This window comes from Passer domesticus, chromosome Z (genome assembly GCF_036417665.1).
Source record: "Passer domesticus isolate bPasDom1 chromosome Z, bPasDom1.hap1, whole genome shotgun sequence".
In the NCBI taxonomy this organism is placed as follows: Eukaryota; Metazoa; Chordata; class Aves; order Passeriformes; family Passeridae; genus Passer; species Passer domesticus.
In genome coordinates, this window is record NC_087512.1 from 36,729,486 (window position 1) to 36,748,406 (window position 18,921).

The following is an 18,921-nucleotide window of genomic DNA, read 5'->3' on the forward strand; positions in this document are numbered from 1 at the left end:
ATTTCCAAGCGGTAGAGAAAGATCTGTACTTTCAGGGTGGGGTGTCAAGGGAGTTCTGTGTAAAGTGTGCTGCAAGGATTATCTAGTGTGCTGTGACTTGCATCCTTTTGCTTTCAGCTCACTCTTATATAAGTAAGTCTTAGAAGTTTTAAGTGGAATGGTTTTATACAAAGCAAGTTAAGTTTTTGTTTCTTCTAAAGTCCAGTGTACAGATATGCGAGTGGGAGAGAACAATCCTAGAAGACTTAGGATTTGACTTGTCCTGAGCAATAACTGCTTGAAAATGAAAATTCCAGGGTAAACTGGCTTTTCTATGAACAGGAATTAGTTGGATGGTTAGTGTGTAAGTCTTAAACCTGAAGAGATCTCTCTTGGGATATATTAAACTAAACTTTTTCACCTGTTTGGTTTTTGTTGTTGATTTGTCAGGGTTTTTTTCCGCTGCCTTTCCAACAAATAGCAACAGTCTGTCTACCCGACATTGGTTAGTATAGCACAGAGCTTGATGCAGCCCTGGTTGAGGTCAAGCACTCCAATTCGAACCTCTCAAGGGCTTTCTCTATGTGTTGCCAGTGTACTGGTAAAAATGACTTTAAACTCTTGTCAGTGCAGTTACTGGTGCATGCATCACAGTCCCACTCAAATAAACCTGTCACAACACAGAGTCAGCAGCTAGAGAAGAGTACAAGGGCAGGCCTCTAGCTTTTCATTCGAGCATCACTAAACGTGCACAGAGTGCCCAATTATTTCAGCATTATTGAGCAAGCCTACAGGAGGACCCAAGCCTTGCTACATTAGATTTTCTTTAGTAATTTGCTCAAGTACCGCTGAGGACACTTAAAGGGCTTAAAACGGTGGCTGCAACCAGTTTCCTTTTCTGGATTGTTAATTCAGGTTTTCTCTTTCAAATTAACTTTCACTGCATGCTGTGCAGTAGCGCTGGGAGAACTGTTTAACACTAATTTTCTCAATTTTCAGCTTTTTTTTCATTATATAACTGCTTGTGCAGTTACGTATGTTTTGTATGTTTTGATTAGATGTGTACATGGTGCGTTTCTACTAGAAAGAGAAAAGCATAATACTTCTGTCAAAAAATAAAAAAATCACCAAAATGGTAACATTCGTTTTCTTTTTTTTTTTTTTTTTTTTTTTTTTTTTTTTTTTTTTTTTTTTTTTTAATTTTTGTTGTTGTTGTTTTCCAGTTCAGTCTGAGTTTTACCAAATGTTGTGTCCAAACATCTGGACATTTTTAAGGCACCACAATGTTTGTGAGCATTGATATCTTGGATCGATCAGATGCATTGATAGATCTGATCAGTCACGGTTGATGCAGGTGATCAATTAGATAATCCCCAGCTCCCTGAACAAATTCAATATCTGGCTTTTGTTTTTCACAGCAGCAACAACTCCAAGCCCAGCACTTGTCACATGGACATGGTCTTCCTGTGCCACTCACTCCGCACCCCTCAGGCCTGCAGCCTCCAGCCATCCCACCCATTGGCAGCAGTGCTGGTCTCCTGGCGCTCTCCAGTGCGCTGGGGGGGCAGTCCCACCTCCCAATTAAAGACGAGAAGAAGCACCATGATAATGATCACCAAAGAGGTAGGCACTGCCAGAAGAGTGTTTGGCTTTGGTTTCCTTCTTCTTTCTTTAAATTCCCCTGTTTAAAGCAAGCAAAGGTGGGGAGGGAGGAGCAATTTTCAGAAGAGTTCCTAGCTAATTACTTCAGTGTTTGTTATCTAGTAGTAGCCAGAAATTGTGTTCAAATGCTAGAAATCCAGTTTTATAAATCTGGCTGTACCACATTAATAATTAACTGTACAGAAAAGTTAACATCTGTGCAATATATTATTTAACAGACATCAGGATTCTTTCTTTGGAGTATGATAAATGTATAATTTTATGTAAACTAACTAGTATTTTTCTCTTTCTTTCTTCCCCCACATGCCCATCCCCTGCCACTATAACTCCCCCTCCTTACACATGGGCGCTGCTCTGCATGCAGACAGAGACTCCATCAAGGTAGGATTCCATTTCGTGGGTGTAAAGGGTAGCTCGACAGAGCTGTGTGAACACTGCATTTTTCTGAAGCGTGGCACAGAGTGTGGAAAAAGTCACAAACTGGAACTGAATTGTGATGCTTGTGTTGGTTGGCAGCACCCTGCATAGCCTGTGTGTCACATCTAGGCAATGGCTGGTAGTGGGGCAGCTAGGATTGCAGGCAACATGCTGACCAGTGAATTTACTGGAAAAGCGTTAAGGCTGTTCTTGGGTGGAAAGAAAGGTCTGTTCAGGGTCTGTGTCCAAGCTTTTCAGACAGACAGAATAAGCCAGTAGTCTAAATTCATTTGGATGCTCTATATTGTAATTGTGGTATTTCCTTATAATGCAGTTGAAGAAGGAGAGCTCTGTTGCTCACAGGGGGAGATACAGAGTGCTGCCTGCTGTCCTGTAGTTGGAGCGGAGTGAGCTGCCCTTCCCTCTACCCTGATGAATGTGGTACTGAAGCTTGCACTGAGGATTCTGCCTTCCTTTTCCAAAAAATAATTTGCAGGTTCTGAGTGACTCTGCAGCATATCTGTATCCCGTGTAAGGTGATGTTCATAAGTGGATGTAATAACATCCCTTGCAGCTTGTATAATTTTGAGCATTCAGTCATACAAGTATGATTCAGTGACATACATCCTTTTCCATACTGATAGCCATCAGGGTCTTTCAGGGACTCCTGGGGTTTTAATGCTGCAGATGGAGAGATGTCCTGTCCTCTTCCTTGATGGGTGTGCTCTCCTAGTTTGCGCAGTTTTCAGAAACACAAGATCAAACCTTATTAGGTGCTGCTGTGTGTGAAAAGAAAGATATGCTTCTCTTAGAAATGGCAAGACCTGTATCAACCTCATGGAGCACTTAGAAATAGTTTTTCAAGTTTCTAGTGGTGCTTTTTTTAGGAAGATATAATATATTCTTGGGGTTGGGGAAGTGATGGAAGAGATGTTCACAGCATGAGTCTAGTGTGCATTAGACAAGATCAGCAGGATGTTGTCAGGCAGATATTACTAGTGTTCCCTTTATGGTGTTGGGAGAAGCATGGTTCTGGGCACAGGCTTTGCCCCCACTAGAGACCTGTCCATCCAGGCCTGACACAAGAGCTGACACCTTGGTTCTTTGGCAACTACAGGGGGAATGTGTCCCACAGCCTGTCCCAGCACACCCATTCTGCCACTGGCACTCCTAACATGTCCCAGCCAAGCGCAACCGAGCCAATAGTTGTCAGTTTTGCTGTTACACACATGGCTCTGCATAACAACCGGGAGCTGACAGGAACTGTCAGTTGTCACCGTGAGCAGCAAAGGCACTGAAGCTGTCTATCTGCCGACGTAAGACAACAGCCTGTTGGATTTCTTGTCAGCCTCTTTGTCACAAGGACTGGAAACTGCTAATACTGCTTAATGAAATAAGGTGGGAGCACACATTAATGATGATTTCCCTAGAAAACCCAGTTTTCAATGTGAACAGATAATTTTAGTCCATTTCCTTCTTCGTGCACTCAAACTCACAGATGCAAGTGGGGGGGATACCTAACTGTGAGAGCACAAACCCATGTGGTTTCTTGAGTAAGTTTGCTTATCTTTATAGCTGAAACCATGATGATTTCATTCAAGAAAATGACTGAGGAGAATTGCTGATATATGCCATTCACTGTTTCTGAACAATATATACTAGTCATGTTTCTGTAACATTTGTGAGGTGTTGGGGTGTTTATGCTGGCATTGATATTAGGGTGAGCATTTGTACTGAAAAGGCTGATTTTTTCTGAGATTGATTCAAAAGTGCCATTACTCATACAGCTTCTAGAAGGAATGAAGGGCATCTACTTTGTGCAGTTTGCTTTGAAATGATAAGTAGATGTTTGTCTTGCACGGTGCTCAGGTTGTGTGTCAGCATTATGAGGCTTACTGCCAGCTTTGCAAGGTGAAATAGTTTGCTAATTTCCTTAAATGTTTTCAGTGATGCCCAGAGTAGCAGTTAGTTGCTTGTTCAATCGATCCCTCCTCCCTTAAGTGGTTCCCGGTTAAGAGAGGCTTTTTATGATTGTCTGCCGTGTGACTTGAGACAGTTTTTGTCAGCCAGAACCAGCTGGAGTCTGTGTGCTTGTATGAAATAATTTATTCATGCAGGATAATGCTCCTTAACATTTAACAGGTGATGAACGTGACATAAATTTCCTTCTTCCTTTTAATTTTTCCCTTTTCTCTTCCAATGTGCAAACAGGCAGGCTCTGGTACTCTAAATAGTAAGTAATTTTTGGCCATCTGTCAAAAGGAAATTTCAATACAAATTTAAATTAATGATGCCTGAAATTTTTTATAGCTCCTCTAAAAGCCTCTAATGTGCAGAAAATTCTGAATCTGCTGGTAGTAATTAGTGTAGCATGTAATGAGGATATGGGCAATGTTATACAGCCCCAGTGTAACGTTTTGATATGGTAGCAAAATTTTGATTTATATAAGGTTGTGCCTGGGTTTAATTGTGAGAGACACTTTAAAGTGTTTTCTTGCTGATATAGATTATTAAGCAGGGTGGATTTTAAAATAGCTCATGAATTGTAAATTTACGCTTTAGTGTGCAATTCAGATAACAAAGGTACAGTACCCATTTCTACAAAGAAATGAATTTGGAATGACCCATTTCTTGCCAGTACTTAGATCGCTTTGGATTTGCTGAGCAGTTTTCTTGCTGAAACTTGCTGTCTCTAGCTGTGCCAGTCCTGACTCTTCTCGTAGCTCAGGCCAGGGAAATGGAAGTTTGCATCACTCTACCAGACATGACATGTTATGCCTGATCCCGCCCAGCACCTCCCCTGACTGAGTAGTTCACTGCTGACACTTAGTAGTCAACTACAGATAACATGAGAACTGTTCCTAAATAATAGATCAGCATTGACGCAGCAAGCTCTGTGGAGAAGGGCAGCTTTGGGAGCTCTTTGATTTCTTCTTGGATCCAGTCCTCCAAATTCTTTGCAAAGTTTGAGGTATGGGAAAATTCTAAATGTAGTAAACTGGGTCATGGGAGTGCTCTTTGTGCAATGGCAAGGCTGTGGAGCGGACAGAAGGAAGGGAAGGGTGGCATGTGCCCGGGCTGTGCTCTAAGTGCAGCCCTGGCTTAAGGGCTCTGAAGGAATATAATGTGTTTAGACAGAAAGACAAACAGCTCTGCAGTTAACTGCACAGCTTTTCATGGAGGACTTGGTGTGTCTCCTTTTCAAAGCCATTAAACTTCTTTTTTTACAAGAGGAAAAAAAAAAGGGAAAATATTATTGTTTTAAGTGGATTCTTTCTTGCACATTGCACAAGTTTTTTTCCATCTCCTCTGAGAACTCTTGGTGCAGGAGGCACATCCTTCTTTCCAGCCCCAGTATCATCTCTTGGACGAATGTGGCAAAAGTTTCTCTTGTGCTTAACAAAGTTCCTTTTCTAATTCATTCTCTTTGGAGGAGCTGTGGAAACATCTTGTGTAAAAAAGTTCCACCTGACAGAAAGTGGTGGACTGCTGGCACTCTCTTCCCATAACTCTCAGTGAAGCAAATGGAATGAAAGAGCTCCCAGAAGCTGGCTGGGCTGTGTGCCTGCCAGAGGTAGCCTGGATGTCCCTGAGCAGATTGTTCAAGAACCTCAGAGTCTCCTGAAACATGTGGATTCACACACAGGATCCAATGTGTGTAAATTTTTATCACTTCTAATGTAGATCTCTTGTTCTTTATATGCCTGTTGTGCGTTGCCTTTCTTTTGGGGTTGGTTGGTTTGTTTCTTTGGGTTGTTTTTTGGTGTTGGGTTTTTTCTTTATCTGATTTTAAAATTATTTGGGGCAGAGACTTGCCAAGGTGATGAAACCTTTTTTCATTTTGATCTGTTTCAGCAGTAACAAGTGCCAATAATTGAAAATTGCAGTCTTGTGACAGAAATAAAAGAGCTAGTTTGAGATTCTCTGGGGGAAAAAAAAAGAATTTCAGAAGAAAAGATATGAAATAATGCATCAAATGGAGCTTTGGGGTAGACTTCTGGCCAACATGCTGGTGAATTGGGAGAAGTCTGTCAGGGCAAATTGAGGTGAATTTAGAAATAAAATTACTTTTGCCTTAATCTGTGTGAAAGCTAATAATTACACATGTGGGCGATACAGGGAAAGTGGATGGATGTAATTCGCACATTGCATTTACATTTGTGGTAGCAGGTGCTCCAGTGCTTCTCAAGCTGTTAGCCACTATTAAGTGTTTAGACCTGTTTTCATTTAGTTGTGAGTAGGCTGCTCACTCCTGAATCTGTGAGTAACCTGATGCTTGGAGGAGTTGTGTGAATGCACTTCTGGAAAGTATAAAATACTTTAAAATAAAAATCCCCCAACATCTAATGTAAGACTTCTGGATATTACCAAATGTAATTTATGTTGCTGACTTTGTTCTGCTGATAGAGGAACACCACATTAGCTGCTGTTATGTATTCTGTGGACTTTGCCCTAATTATCAGATTTCTTTTAAATGGGACTTCGTCTAGAGGCATGAGTGTCCTGCCAAATGTCTCTGCATTGTGTCTATTAAACAAGCCAAAAAAAAGTGGTTACCTGTTACAAACTTGAAGAAATTCGCAGAATTTATTTCCTGATAATTTTGTTATTTGGCCAATTAATCACCATTCAGCTAAAAAGCATTTGACAGGCTTGTTAAAATCCAGAGATTTCAGACTGATATCATGGATTCTGCTTGTACATTTTGCCATTCAGGAATGAAGCATTGCATGTATTTTGCTTTCTGCTATGATGAAGCGGTAGTTTTAAACAGAGCGGATTTGAACTACACTGCTCTGCAAAGAGGTGTGTTTTTGATGTTCGTGGGTGTTTTGGGGGTAGCATTACCAAATAATGACGAGTAACTTCTGTTGGCTTCTGATACAGTAATTTTTTTCAGTATTAATTGATATCTGCCTCTGGGCATGTAAGCTGTGCTGAATGTAACAGGTGCCCTAATTCCAGAAAATGTGTTGTAATTGTTTGTTTGTGGAACAGATGAATAAATATCTGAGGGGCATAGCTGGTCCTCAGGTGGTGAACGTGAGTGGATTAATGATGTGATTGGGTGAGACATGCTTGTTTGTTGCAGTCTCATCCAGTAACTGTCTGCCGAAGCAGAACAAATATTAATTAGCAAGGTCCTGTTTGTTGTCTCAGTCTATCTTATGGAGCTTATTTTTTGGCACTGCATTTTTTTCTTAATAACATTTTCATGGCTAAACTTGTAGTATGTGATTCAAGCCTTGTGGTTTTTAAAAGGAACATGAAACTAAACCTCAGGTGTGTGTCTCCCTGCTGTGTTTTTTTTCTTCTTTTCTCCTCCCCGCCCCAACTGAGCTTTAAATTTCTTTCATTCATGCAGTATCACATCTTTAGTCTTTTTCAGGAGGTCATCTGGGAAGTTTAATTTAGTGTAGAGTACTCATATTCATATGAAAGTGACAGCATATATACTGGCATCAAAGAATTAGCTGCTTCTGCTAGTTTTGATGGCTTCACCTCTTTTACCCAATAGCTTTCTACCCACTTCTGTCTATTAATGGCACACTGTCCTCCTTTCTTACATCTTTCTGCATGTTACCACAGGGTGATTTTTACTCAGTGGTGTGCTCACATTTGGTCAAATCCCTGTAGTGCATCCCACTGTCAAACTTTTGTATTGCCACTTGGTGATGTAGGGTAACTCAAATATTCTCTCTCCAGATGCTCTCTTCACCCAGAAGGCAAATACATACATGGACTGTAATTTCTAACCTGAGCAGTCATGTCTAATTATTTCCATGGCAACAGACTGTGATGTTGATAACACAGGATTATGATTTCACATCATAGAGTAGGAAGAGGAAGTTTGCTGGAATGAGGAGGTGGGTGGAAAGGTCTCCAGTGCAAAGACTTTGACAATATAATAACTGGGAGAAGAGAAGTAAAGGCAGGAAATTAATTTGTTTATTCTATCTCTTCAAGCATTGTAAGCATGAAATTAAAATCGTACTTTACATGCTGGAATTCATGTCTTACACTAGTTTACTCATGGTGGATGAATTGGAATGAGGAACACATTTAGAGGTCAAGTTACATAGATGTTTGTCAATGTAATGGGAAAAAATAAACGTATCAATTTTTGTCAAAAGTGGGACAAAGACTAGGTTTTTGACTTACAGATTTCTGTTGGTTGCTGTGATTTTTTTCCTTTTTTTGGGTTTGTTTTTTTTTTTTGAACATCTAACATTTTGATTTTCTCATTAAAGCCCTCAGGTCCAAAGTAACTTGAAACATCCCTTATTTTTACATGATTCAACGGATTCCTTGGGCATGCAGATTATCTACTAAACGGACGGAAGGAGTGCGCCTTCTGGATTCAGTGACATGTATGACATGCATTGGAAGTTTCTGTCATATGGGTGAAGTCACTGAATGCTAATAGTATATTTGTATGGCTCTTCGTATTTGTTTTCTGGCACTGGGAAAGGAACACATTCCTAGTCCAAGATGATGAATTTAGTGAAATGGGTAGTCTGACTGATACGCAAGTTGTTATTCAAGATTGTTGAGTGCAACATGAACTACAAAGTTTTAGCTGTGCTTTGAGGGAAAAAGCAATTAGACCGGCCAGCAGGAATTGGCCATTGAGGGAAGTTTGCAGGAAAATTGCACTGTTTCCTGCCTCTCTTTGGTACAGCACTAATTGAGTTGAATAATTAATTAAATATCTAAAGCTTGATTAGCCTATTCTGCATAGCAATTTGAAAAGTTCTGTCTTTTGTTAGGCGACATTTGGCCTTTTGAAGAACAAAAAATTGGAAATGCTAATGTTTTTCATCCAACTAAGGGAAGAAAATAAAAATGTCTCCATAGCAACAAAGCTTCTTTCTACATGGTTTCCTAAAATATGCCTGAACCAGAAGCAGATGCCTGATTTGAGAATCTCGCCTTCTTCAATGTAAACAAATAACTTATAGGCAGGTGTTGGAAATAATATGGAAATCCCATTAAAGAGCCCTGGGTTCCTGTCAGTCAGGAAGCCCCTGCCACAAAGGGGTTGGTTGTCTGAATAAAGGAGGCAGAGTAAATTCTCGTTAGGCTTTAGCTTTTCCCAGGAAATGATTGTCTCTGCATGCTCTTTCTCCTGCAAGTCTGAATGCAAGCCGTTTCTTCCACTGATCCCTTCTGCCACCCTTGCTTTCTGCCTCTCTTCTCCTGCTGGATTAGCGCTTGATGTCAGTGGTGGCTGCTGCTGCTGCTTGGGGTGTTGTGTCATTTGTGATTTTAACCCCTGTTCCCTCCTGCCCCTCCCATCTGCAGCCCTGCCTTGGCTGATGAGAGGACAGCTAAGGGAGACACCTGACACTGGCCTGGAGTAAGGAGAGGAAGGGAAGTGCTCTATGTGAATTTATAAATTTTGGTAAAGGTTTTGGCATGGGTGGTTTGCTGGTGTTATGTATTGGGGTTCCAATTAAAAGTGTGGTTTTTCATGTGTCGTTTGTCTAGAAGTTGGTGAAATGGTTTTGATTCTTTTTAATCTTCTTTTGAAGTTACTGAGAAAACATGCTTTCCATCACTTATCTGTTAGTCTAGTATGACACTTCTGTTGCATCTGCACTTTCTGATGTCAGTTTTGTCCCCAGACATGGCTGTACTGAGGTCTGCCTTACAACAGCTTACCTGCCAGCTTACCTCCAGACTGTGGGTGAAAACTTCAGTGCAGGGCAGGTGGGGGCAGGTGCTGAGGACATGCTTTCCAGGGTCTCTGGGCTGGAAATGGAGATGATGTGTTTGTCTCCTCGCATCCAGTCTCTGCGTTCCTTGTCATGTCAGACATAGTGGTGCTCTTAATAACACTCAGAGGGTTAAATGTGGATAAACACAAAACAAGGCTTCTGAAAAGCCTGAAGATTATCATGCAGCATTTCTCGGACTATAGCCCCCGAGACGCACTTCATAAAGCCAATAAAGCGCGCGCTGGTGGTCTCCCGTTGCCCTGGCAACAGACCACAGGGCACCCTGTGTGTGAAATGCATGAACATCTGCGAATTAATCTTTTTTAGTTTGTTCTTTCCTTGGCACCAGTGGAGCTGTGCTGGCTGGTAGCAACAGGGCTAGAGCTGGAGGGTACCCGAGGGATGCCCCAAGCTCCTGGCAGAGGAGCCAGAGCCAGGTCCTTCCCCAGCAGTGCTTCCAACAATGAAGGGATTGAAGGAATTCAGCTTGATGTCACTTTTTTCTGGGATGCTGTTAACTTGCGTTTGGGTGCATTGGGGGAAGAAATTTAAAATGTAATTTTCCTAAGCTGAGGTATTGTTTGGCTTGTTGGTCTTACATGAAAAAGTGATCCAAGAGGAAAATTGAAGTACAGTCTTGTGTCCGCACGAAATTTTTACTGGACTTCATCACTTGTGTGCTTCACTGTCACAAGACTGTAGAAGAAACAGAACTTGAGGGCTAGAAAGTCTCACAGAAATCGTAAAACAGAGACGTGTAGCAAAAGTCAGCAATGAAGCAGCTGACCCGGCAAGAGACCCAGCCACAATCATGCTTAAGAGATGCAAATCCTGGAGATGGTATTTTCCATTGCCTCCTGAAGGAATTATGGAGACCACTAGCACAGGGGTTATTGACTTCCTATCAGTTCCCTGTTAGGTGCCGGCTGTTCTCTTCCCTTCTGCCACCCTCACCCCTGCTGCGGTGCACCACGGTACAGGTTCCACAGCTGGTTCCAGAAGCTGTGCTGGCTGCTGGCTCTGACTGCTGGCTGCCAGCTCAGGGCTTGCCCCAGCTTTCCACCAGGTCTCAGGGAGGACTGTAGGGGGAACACTGTAAATGTTTTATCATCAGCAATTGCTGGATGCAGGCAGTGTTTTAATGAAGTATTGGAAGTGAAATGCCACTTAAATCTGCTAATTGCTTTAAAAGGACAGTGGATTATTCTGTATCACTTCTTTTTGGTCTGCAAACTTAACAAAGAGTACCAAACAGCTTTTAAGTGAGGTATAGAAGCCAGTCCAGTGCTACTTGTTTGCATACGAATATTAGTTGACACAGCTGCACCTCTGTTTTTCTGCCACTCAAGAGGCAGTGAATACAGCTGTGGGAGTGTTCTTAATGCATACTTATGAGTAAGTGGGGCGGAGGGGTAGGAGAAGGAAAAGATTCAACATGGGTTGTTCCTTTTTTGCATTAACTGGGTGAGCTGTCTACCATAGATTTACCATACAGAGAAGCTGGCATATTTCAAGCCACTCTATTGTTTGAAAGAGGGCGTACAGTATTTTCTTTGCTATATTAATCTTGACAAAATAAAAAATAGCAAATTAATAAAAATAAACAATAACACTGATTTTGCTGGCAGGGTCGTGCTTTGTCAGACTGGCATGTTCTGCAGATGTGCGGTGCAGGCATATGGAAAAAAGGCCAGGAGAGGTGTCTCCCAATTACAGCGTCCCCCAGAAGGGTTTTCCGCAGATGTGTGTGGTTTGTGTTTGGCACAGACCACACACAACATAAAACTCTTCAGCTATGACAGAGTATTGTTGAGTCCTTTTCTCTTTTTATTATATTTACAAAGTGGACTGACTGTATAGAAATCACTAGTTACATTGAGTTGAAAAGCCAGGGCTGACCTAAATAATATAATGCTTTGTCTTGTGATCTTCCAATACCAGGCATTAGGAAATTGTTGTATTTAGCTCGTAGTAATTGTACCTGTGTATTTACATATTTCTCCTTTCTCCCTGATATATTTGTTGAAGCCATATCTGTTGATGCTTTGCTTCTGTTTTGCCTCTCCATTTCTTTTAAAAATATAAAACTGCAATTTATTTTAACCCTGAAAGAAATTAATGTTTTGCTTTTCTTCCCTGCTTTGAGAAAAGTTTTGTGCTATGATCTGCAACTACTATTTTGTAATGAGCCTTGCTGTCCAATATGCAGTTTATGAGAAGAATTCAGTGTCTGAATAATTTAAAACCAATATTTTTTAAATAAATTGCAGAAAACATTGTGAGGTTAGAGAAACCTTTTTCTGCCATTCCCTTGCATTACAGTATTTTTCTGTGTGCCATGTCAGGATGTATAAATGACAGAAGAGTAGCAAAGGGACCCCACCTTAAGCATAAAGGTATCTGTCCATGATCCGTTTGTTGCCCTTAGAAAAAGTAGTGTGTGCTCACCATCTAGGGTAGCCTAAAAGCTTTGTATTGCACTGCAGGAGTTTGAAAGCAGTAAAGTTATTTTCCAGACCTGTAGGGCTCTGGTGTGCTTTATGAAGGTTTTCTGGTTAGCAGTGTTACCTTCACCTATGGCAAAGGCTGGGGGTGCCATTTTTTCAATGCTTCTTCGCATTCTGCTGGATGAGGAAGAGGATACACCATCAAAAATTGTGATGTTATCTCTCTTTCCCATACTTTCTAGGGTATTCAGTATCAGATTGTTTCTAGTGTATCCAGCATCAGAGGTTTGTTGCATTTAATCTGCACAAGTCACAGCTCTTTTGATACCAGCTGTTTTCTGTTGTACAATATCTCTCTACATTACCCTCTCTGTTGTGTCTTTGGTCTCCGTGAACCTTAAGCAATTTTACAAATTCTGCTAATGACTGTAACAGTCCTGTTAATACTAACAAACAAACTTAGTACTGCAAATAGCAATAACCTGATTTTTAATAGTAAATCTAACAGAAGTTTCCCACCAAGCAGTGTAGAGCTGTAGTGGGTACTAACAGCTGTGGTGATCACAGCGTGGTGGAGCTGCTGCTATTTAGTAGACAAATGTTTCATGATTGTTTTGAACAGAAAGAGGAAGAAAACTTTATTTGATAGAAGAAGTCTCTCATGTTGACAACACACAACACCAGATTGCTACAGTGCAATCACTGCAAAGCCTCATGTTTTGCAAACAAAATATGTTGCAGATTCTAATTATAAAAACAAAAATATGTTCTTTAATTTGACATACAGAGAGAATTTTTCTTACTCTTTTTCTAAGTCTTAAAACTGCCAGGAATCCTCTCTGGAATACTAGTTACTCAGTGTGCGCAACTGTTACTGTAGATGTCAAAAATAAAATATTCATAAGTGTATTTGATATTGTATTCTGGCTCAAGATACATATCCAAGATACATACAACACTGCACTGTGATGTGTATGTAAACTGGTCCTAGAAAAACATTTGTTCATATCCAGGGTTGTTCTTGCCAGTAATGAGATAAAATCAAAACAAGCACCATTTGTTACCTAATTTGCCCATTTTCTTTAAGTTTGCTAAAAGTTTAAAAATAATACGTTCATGTAATTGAGCAATTGTGACAAAAGCCAGCAAAGTCAGGGAAGCAGACATCTGAAGGTGGCTGTTTCCCATACTTAAATGGTGATTAAAGTAAAACATGTAATGCATAGCAAGGGGTTCTACGCAGTAAGACTACTTTGTCCTGCTCTTTGAAACTGTAAACATGAACCTATGTTCAGGTGTGTGGAACCTCGGGAAGAAGGTGAGTGAGCATTTGGCTTGTGTCAAATGAACATGGGGGGCAGTGGAGGAAGAGAGATATGTGGGAATAAATGCATGTTTCCTCTCTGCATTTACCTGACTAGCTGCTGTGCTTATTTTTACCTACACTTTACAAACTCTCTGGAGAGAACTCTTCTACAATTCACATGAAAAATAGGAAGAAAAATTGTACACAACCTTGATTATGCTGCATAGAGATCAAGCAGCTAGTAAATTGATGCATGCCTAACACTTGTATGTTAAAAGCTGTGTGTTCTTTATACCAGAAGCAAGGTGTAAGAAGGCGTTTCCTCTAAACATTAATGCTTTTCAGGATCACGGGTTACCATTGCCCTCTCTTACGTCACAATGTGCCTTATGTTCCCTTTTCTCCTGTAGGACATCTGGTGGTTCCATGGAAATATTTGAAGAGCCATCATTTAGCAGTTTGAAGGGAAAGCCTTGAATAATTCACACAACAAATGATTAGGCAAGCACTTGTCTATCTAACTGAATTATTCTGCATGTTTGCTGAAGCAGTTAAGCAGCAGAACAGCATTTTCTTCTCTGGAGGCTTTACAGTGGTAGTATTGACCCACCTAGTTATTGGGTTTCAGCCTTTTGTTGACACTGTTGTAAATGAAAGCAGTCTGGACAGGCACTGAGCAGCTGGGCTGGATAATTGTGAAGGATTCATGCTTGTTGCTGTTACCCTCAGTGTTTGTAGTGGGTTGTTTGCTTTGACTTTTGTTGAACTGTTGACAAAAGCATTAGATACAAATGGGAACAAATAAAGTGGTGAGATGCCAGGAGGGCTTGGCAGAAATGGTGGTATTCATTCCAACTTAAATGGCGAATGTCGGCACTTTGTCTGGATGGGTAACGGAAGGTGTATTCAGCATTTATGTGCTTTTCCCTCCCCTTTCCCTTTCTTTCCTTACTGATAAATACTTTTTGGCAATCAGGTGAATAAAAACAGAGCAGAGGCAATTTCACCATTGCCTTAACTCCTTGGCACTATGTTTTTGAAGCTCTCTCTGACTGGATGTCTTGCTGGGAAAATCCAGTTCCTGAAATGAAAGGATTAAGTATATAAAGGGAAGGGGAGAAAAAAAAACAAACCAGAGAGAAAAGGACGGGGGTGTAGAAGGGCTAGAGATGAGGAAACAGAGGCTTAAATAGAGCGGTATACACTAAGTAGTATAGCCAGCAAAATTGAAGTCATTTACTGGAACATTTTTAATTTGGTTTAAACAAAATACTCTTTTGTATATTCAAATGGGGAGTAGCTCAGCTGTTGTGAAGCCAGAAAATTAATGGTATTTTTAGTGAAATAACAAATGCATGTCAACAACATAGCTGTGGATGATAATGTTGGCATTTTATTCATGAGGAATTATCAATGCAGGTTACTGGACAACATAGTGTGACTGGAATGATTGAGCACAGGGGGGAAGCGGCTGTCCTTCTGTAAGATGATTTCATTTTACATTTAGTCCTTCAGGAAGAGAAGAAGGAGATAGAAAGAAAGCATTTAAAAAAACATGTCTGAAATACCTGTCCTTGTGGTTTCTGGGTCCCAGAGACTAACCTTTTTAGCTCTGTCTGACTCATAGTTTTCTGGCTGTCCTCCTTTTCAAGTCAGTCTTGAGGGATGGCAGAGTATAGATGCAGAAGAATAGCATCACATTAGGATATCTTTGCCAAAACTGCCAAAAAGGTAGTTTTGGCCCTGGAGGAGCTGCAGGTTTACTCTAGCCATCTCTGACACTTGAGTTTTGTGCCTCAAAAGTATTGTTTGCTTAGGACCCATAATGCATCTAATGTGTTGTGAAATATGGTTATGCTGGCTGGTTGTGGAGGAAGTTAGCGTACATCCTGGAAAGACTTGCCACTTGGCAGGAGAGATGCTTTATGTTTGTTATTTTGACTGTAGTTTTCTTGTAGTGATCAACTTCACAGTGTTGTGCAGATCAGCTGGAAAGTGGCAAGTCACATTTACAGGGGTGACTGTTACAGTCATTAGCAGAATTTCCACTGCAGTGGAAGAAAATGTGCTGTTCAGTAGTGCTGTGTAAAGGCATACAAAGGTATTCCTTGCCTCTGCTGTAACATGTGCACCTGCTGGTATCTGAGGTAGCCACAGGGTTTTGGGGTACCAGTGTTGTGATATGCAGGTATTTTTTGTCTCCTGCCTTTGTGGATCTTCAAGTTGTCCTAAAACCAAATGCTATAGTAGCCAGGTAATTATGGTGTTCCTGGACCAAATTTGAGTAATTGTCTGTGTTTTCATTATTCCCCTTTGTTATGGTTGCTATATTTTTCCTGTTCTCATCATGATAAGAAAAGAAGGGAAGCACAAAAAGAGATAAGGAAGAGATTGCCTTTCACTGCTGTCACTGCTAAAGTTTCTCGTAACATGTAGGATGTTTGTTGTGTTAAACCATGTTGACATCAGCAAGAAGTGTTTTGCCCTGATATTAATACTGTGAGATCAGGCCTGAATTTGTTGTTAATCCTACAAATAGTAAAACAAAGGGTAGAAATACCAAGCTATTTCTAGCAAACCTACTAGGAGTGGTGTTACTATACATATCAGTTTGTGCATGATGAATCCCCAATTCTTTTCTTTTTGGGAAATACGCATAACCATTCTAAAGGGAGCTAAAGGTATTATGATAGCAAATTTCAGCCTTGATTGAAGGTAAAATGAGGACTTTTTGAAATGCAGGGACTTTCAGCCCAGTCAAAACAAATATATTCCAAAATCATGTTTGAACAGCATTTGGGAAACACAGTTTTGGATTACCTAAATTGTGTGAGAAGTCACAAAAACTAACTTTTGAACGTTCTGTGGCATTGCCTTACTTTTTAGACAGGCTTGGATAGTTTTGTGTTTTCATGTGAAATGTACTTTTCCCTGTACTTAGAGTTAGCTCATTAGGGTAATCTGGTTTGCCTGCAGATCTGTAAGGGCCTCAGGTTTTGCTTTACCTGGAGTTTCACAGACCTTAGACCAGGAAGCAGGAAAATGCTTCTGGAATGAATTTGCATTGAAGTAACAGAAGTGTTGAGTGAAGCAAGGAGGGAAAGAACTGGTATACTACATAGGTGGAGATTGAATTAGACTCAGTGAAATCACAAAGTGATTATGCATTGTGGGGCAGCATTTTTTTGCACTGTCTGGTGTGAGATAATACACAACTGGAGTTCTAAGCTGGCCAGTAGGAATAAGAGTGGATATGGGAAAGAACATTCAGTAATAGGAAACACTAAAGTAAGACAGAAGTAACAGTGTAGCAGAGAGATGAAGCCATAAATCAGTCATGCACATCCTTCAGCCGCAGAAGGTCTTTACTGGCAGCTTGCCATTAACCAGAGGGCTGCACTGTTTTGAATATAATTTATATTGGATTTTAATCAGAAAAGCACAGGCGGGGTTTGTTTTTCATACTTACGTAGTGCTTAAAGTGCAAGCACTGCATAGCAAAAAGCCATAAAAGACACTGTACCTGGTGGGTTATAGTAAACGAAGTGATGATGGAAAGACTGGCTCTGCATTTCTGCAGAAATCAGGGAGGTTCATCTGACATCTGGCTGTCTTTGAGAAGATCTTACGCATTGTGAAGTAGTGGCTTTAGGTTCTCACAGTTTGCCTGATGAGTTTTACATACAATGCAGAAAAACTTTTTTTACATTTCTCATGTCTGTGTCATACAGATTTATGCAAACTAAGAATTGGCTAAAGTCTGTGTTTGTATAGTTTCTGGAGTTTAGTTCAGGTACTCTATTACAGCAATTGGATTGCTCTAATCTTTTAGTTGTGTTGTGATACAATGAATACTGATTATTCCTTCCTCATTTTTAAATTTTGGTCTAGCATATGTAATTGATCCATTTTGGTGATACCAGAGTACCTCCAAATCTTCAGTCCATGAATCCTCACAACAACCCTGTAAGGGAAAGAAATACTCTCTAGACTTCTGAAATTATCTGGCTTTTTGAGGCATGAAGAGGCTTAATTGACTTCATGTGATCAGACAAAAGAGCAGACTACTAAACCTACGTTTCCAAAATACAAACAGTTTTCCAGCCTCCCCACTTCTAGTTTTTAGCTCAAGCATCAGTTACTTTGTGATCTGTCTATACCTAATTCTTCCTTTTGAAACCTCGCAGTGGTTTTGAGTCCCATTCTTGGCAAGTACGTGCATGCTTCTAATTTGACCACCCACTCCTTTTGAGCTACTTTCAGTTTCATTTGACTAATCTTTGCATGATTTTGCAGAAGACAAGCTTTGGTTGAATTTTCATCCTTCCTTCAGGCTTGATTACATTGCTCATGTGTTTCTGTGGCTCCTTTCACACCAGGTTGTTGGACACAGGACTGAAAGGGACAGTGGGCATGTTTTCAGATGGTACAAAACTGGGAGGAGCTGTTGACTCCCTCGAGGGGAGGGAGAGGCCCTGCAGAGAGACCTCAACAGACCAGAGGTCTGGGCAAGCACTGACTACATGAAGTTCAGCAGGGGAAAGTGCTGGATTCTGCATTGGGATGGGGCAGCCTTGGATGTCTGGACAGACTGGGAGTGAGATGCTGTAAGCAGTGCCATGGAAAGGGACCTGGGTTCATGGCAAGTTGAACATGGGTCAGCAGTGCCCTGGCAGCCAGGAGGGCCAGCCCTGTCCTGGGTGGCACCAGGCCCAACATTGCCAGCCAGGCAAGGGAGGGGATTGTCCTGCTCTGCTCTGAGCTGGGGCAGCCTCACCCTGAGTGCTGGGGGCTGGTTTGGACAACACAGTATGAGAAAGATATTAAACTGTTAGAGAGCATTTAAAGGAGGCCAGTGAGGATGCTGAAGAGCCTTGAGGGGAAGGTGTATGAGGAGTGGCTGAGATCACTTGGTCTGTGCAGCTGGGGAAGAGGAGACTGAGGGGAGCCCTCATTGCAGTTATAACTTCCTCATGAGAGGAAAAGGAGGGGCAGGCACTGATGTCTTCTCTGTGGTGACAGTGGCAGCACCTGAGGGAACGGCATGAAGTTGTATCAGGGGAGGTTTATGTTGGCTGTTAGAAAGAGGTTCTTCTCACAGTGGGTGGTTGGGCACTGGAACAGTTCCCCAGGGAAATGGTCACAACACCAAGCCTGACAGAGTTCAAGAAGCAGTTAGTGCTTTCAGGCACAGGGTGTGACCCCTTGGGGATGATGCTGTGCAGGGCCAGGAGTTGGACCTGACGATCCTTGTAGGTGCCTTCCAGCTCACCATATTCTGTGATTCTGTGATATGTAGCCGAATCAGCAAAAGCCACAGCACTGTTGGGAAGGTCCTGACAAGGGGAGTTCGTGTTTGGTTGTGTTGCTCACCCTGGGCTAACCAGCT

General features: G+C 41.3%; 1 protein-coding gene and 1 long non-coding RNA gene across 5 annotated transcripts in view; both read left to right on the top strand.

Annotated features, from left to right (window-relative positions):
* LOC135289517 (transducin-like enhancer protein 4) overlaps positions 1–18,921 on the top strand; it is a 97,936-nt gene that overhangs the window by 52,894 nt on the left and 26,121 nt on the right. For 3 of the 4 annotated variants that reach the window (XM_064403186.1, XM_064403184.1, XM_064403187.1), the window contains 2 exons: positions 1,398–1,602; positions 2,006–2,022. In XM_064403186.1, coding sequence (XP_064259256.1) covers positions 1,398–1,602; positions 2,006–2,022 — 222 coding nt within the window. The remainder of the gene's footprint in view (positions 1–1,397; positions 1,603–2,005; positions 2,023–18,921) is intronic. The other variant, XM_064403185.1, reaches the window with a different exon arrangement.
* LOC135289519 (uncharacterized) lies at positions 7,895–9,745 on the top strand. The gene is made up of 3 exons (XR_010352275.1): positions 7,895–7,925; positions 8,310–8,429; positions 9,364–9,745. It is a non-coding gene; the product is annotated as an uncharacterized LOC135289519 (long non-coding RNA).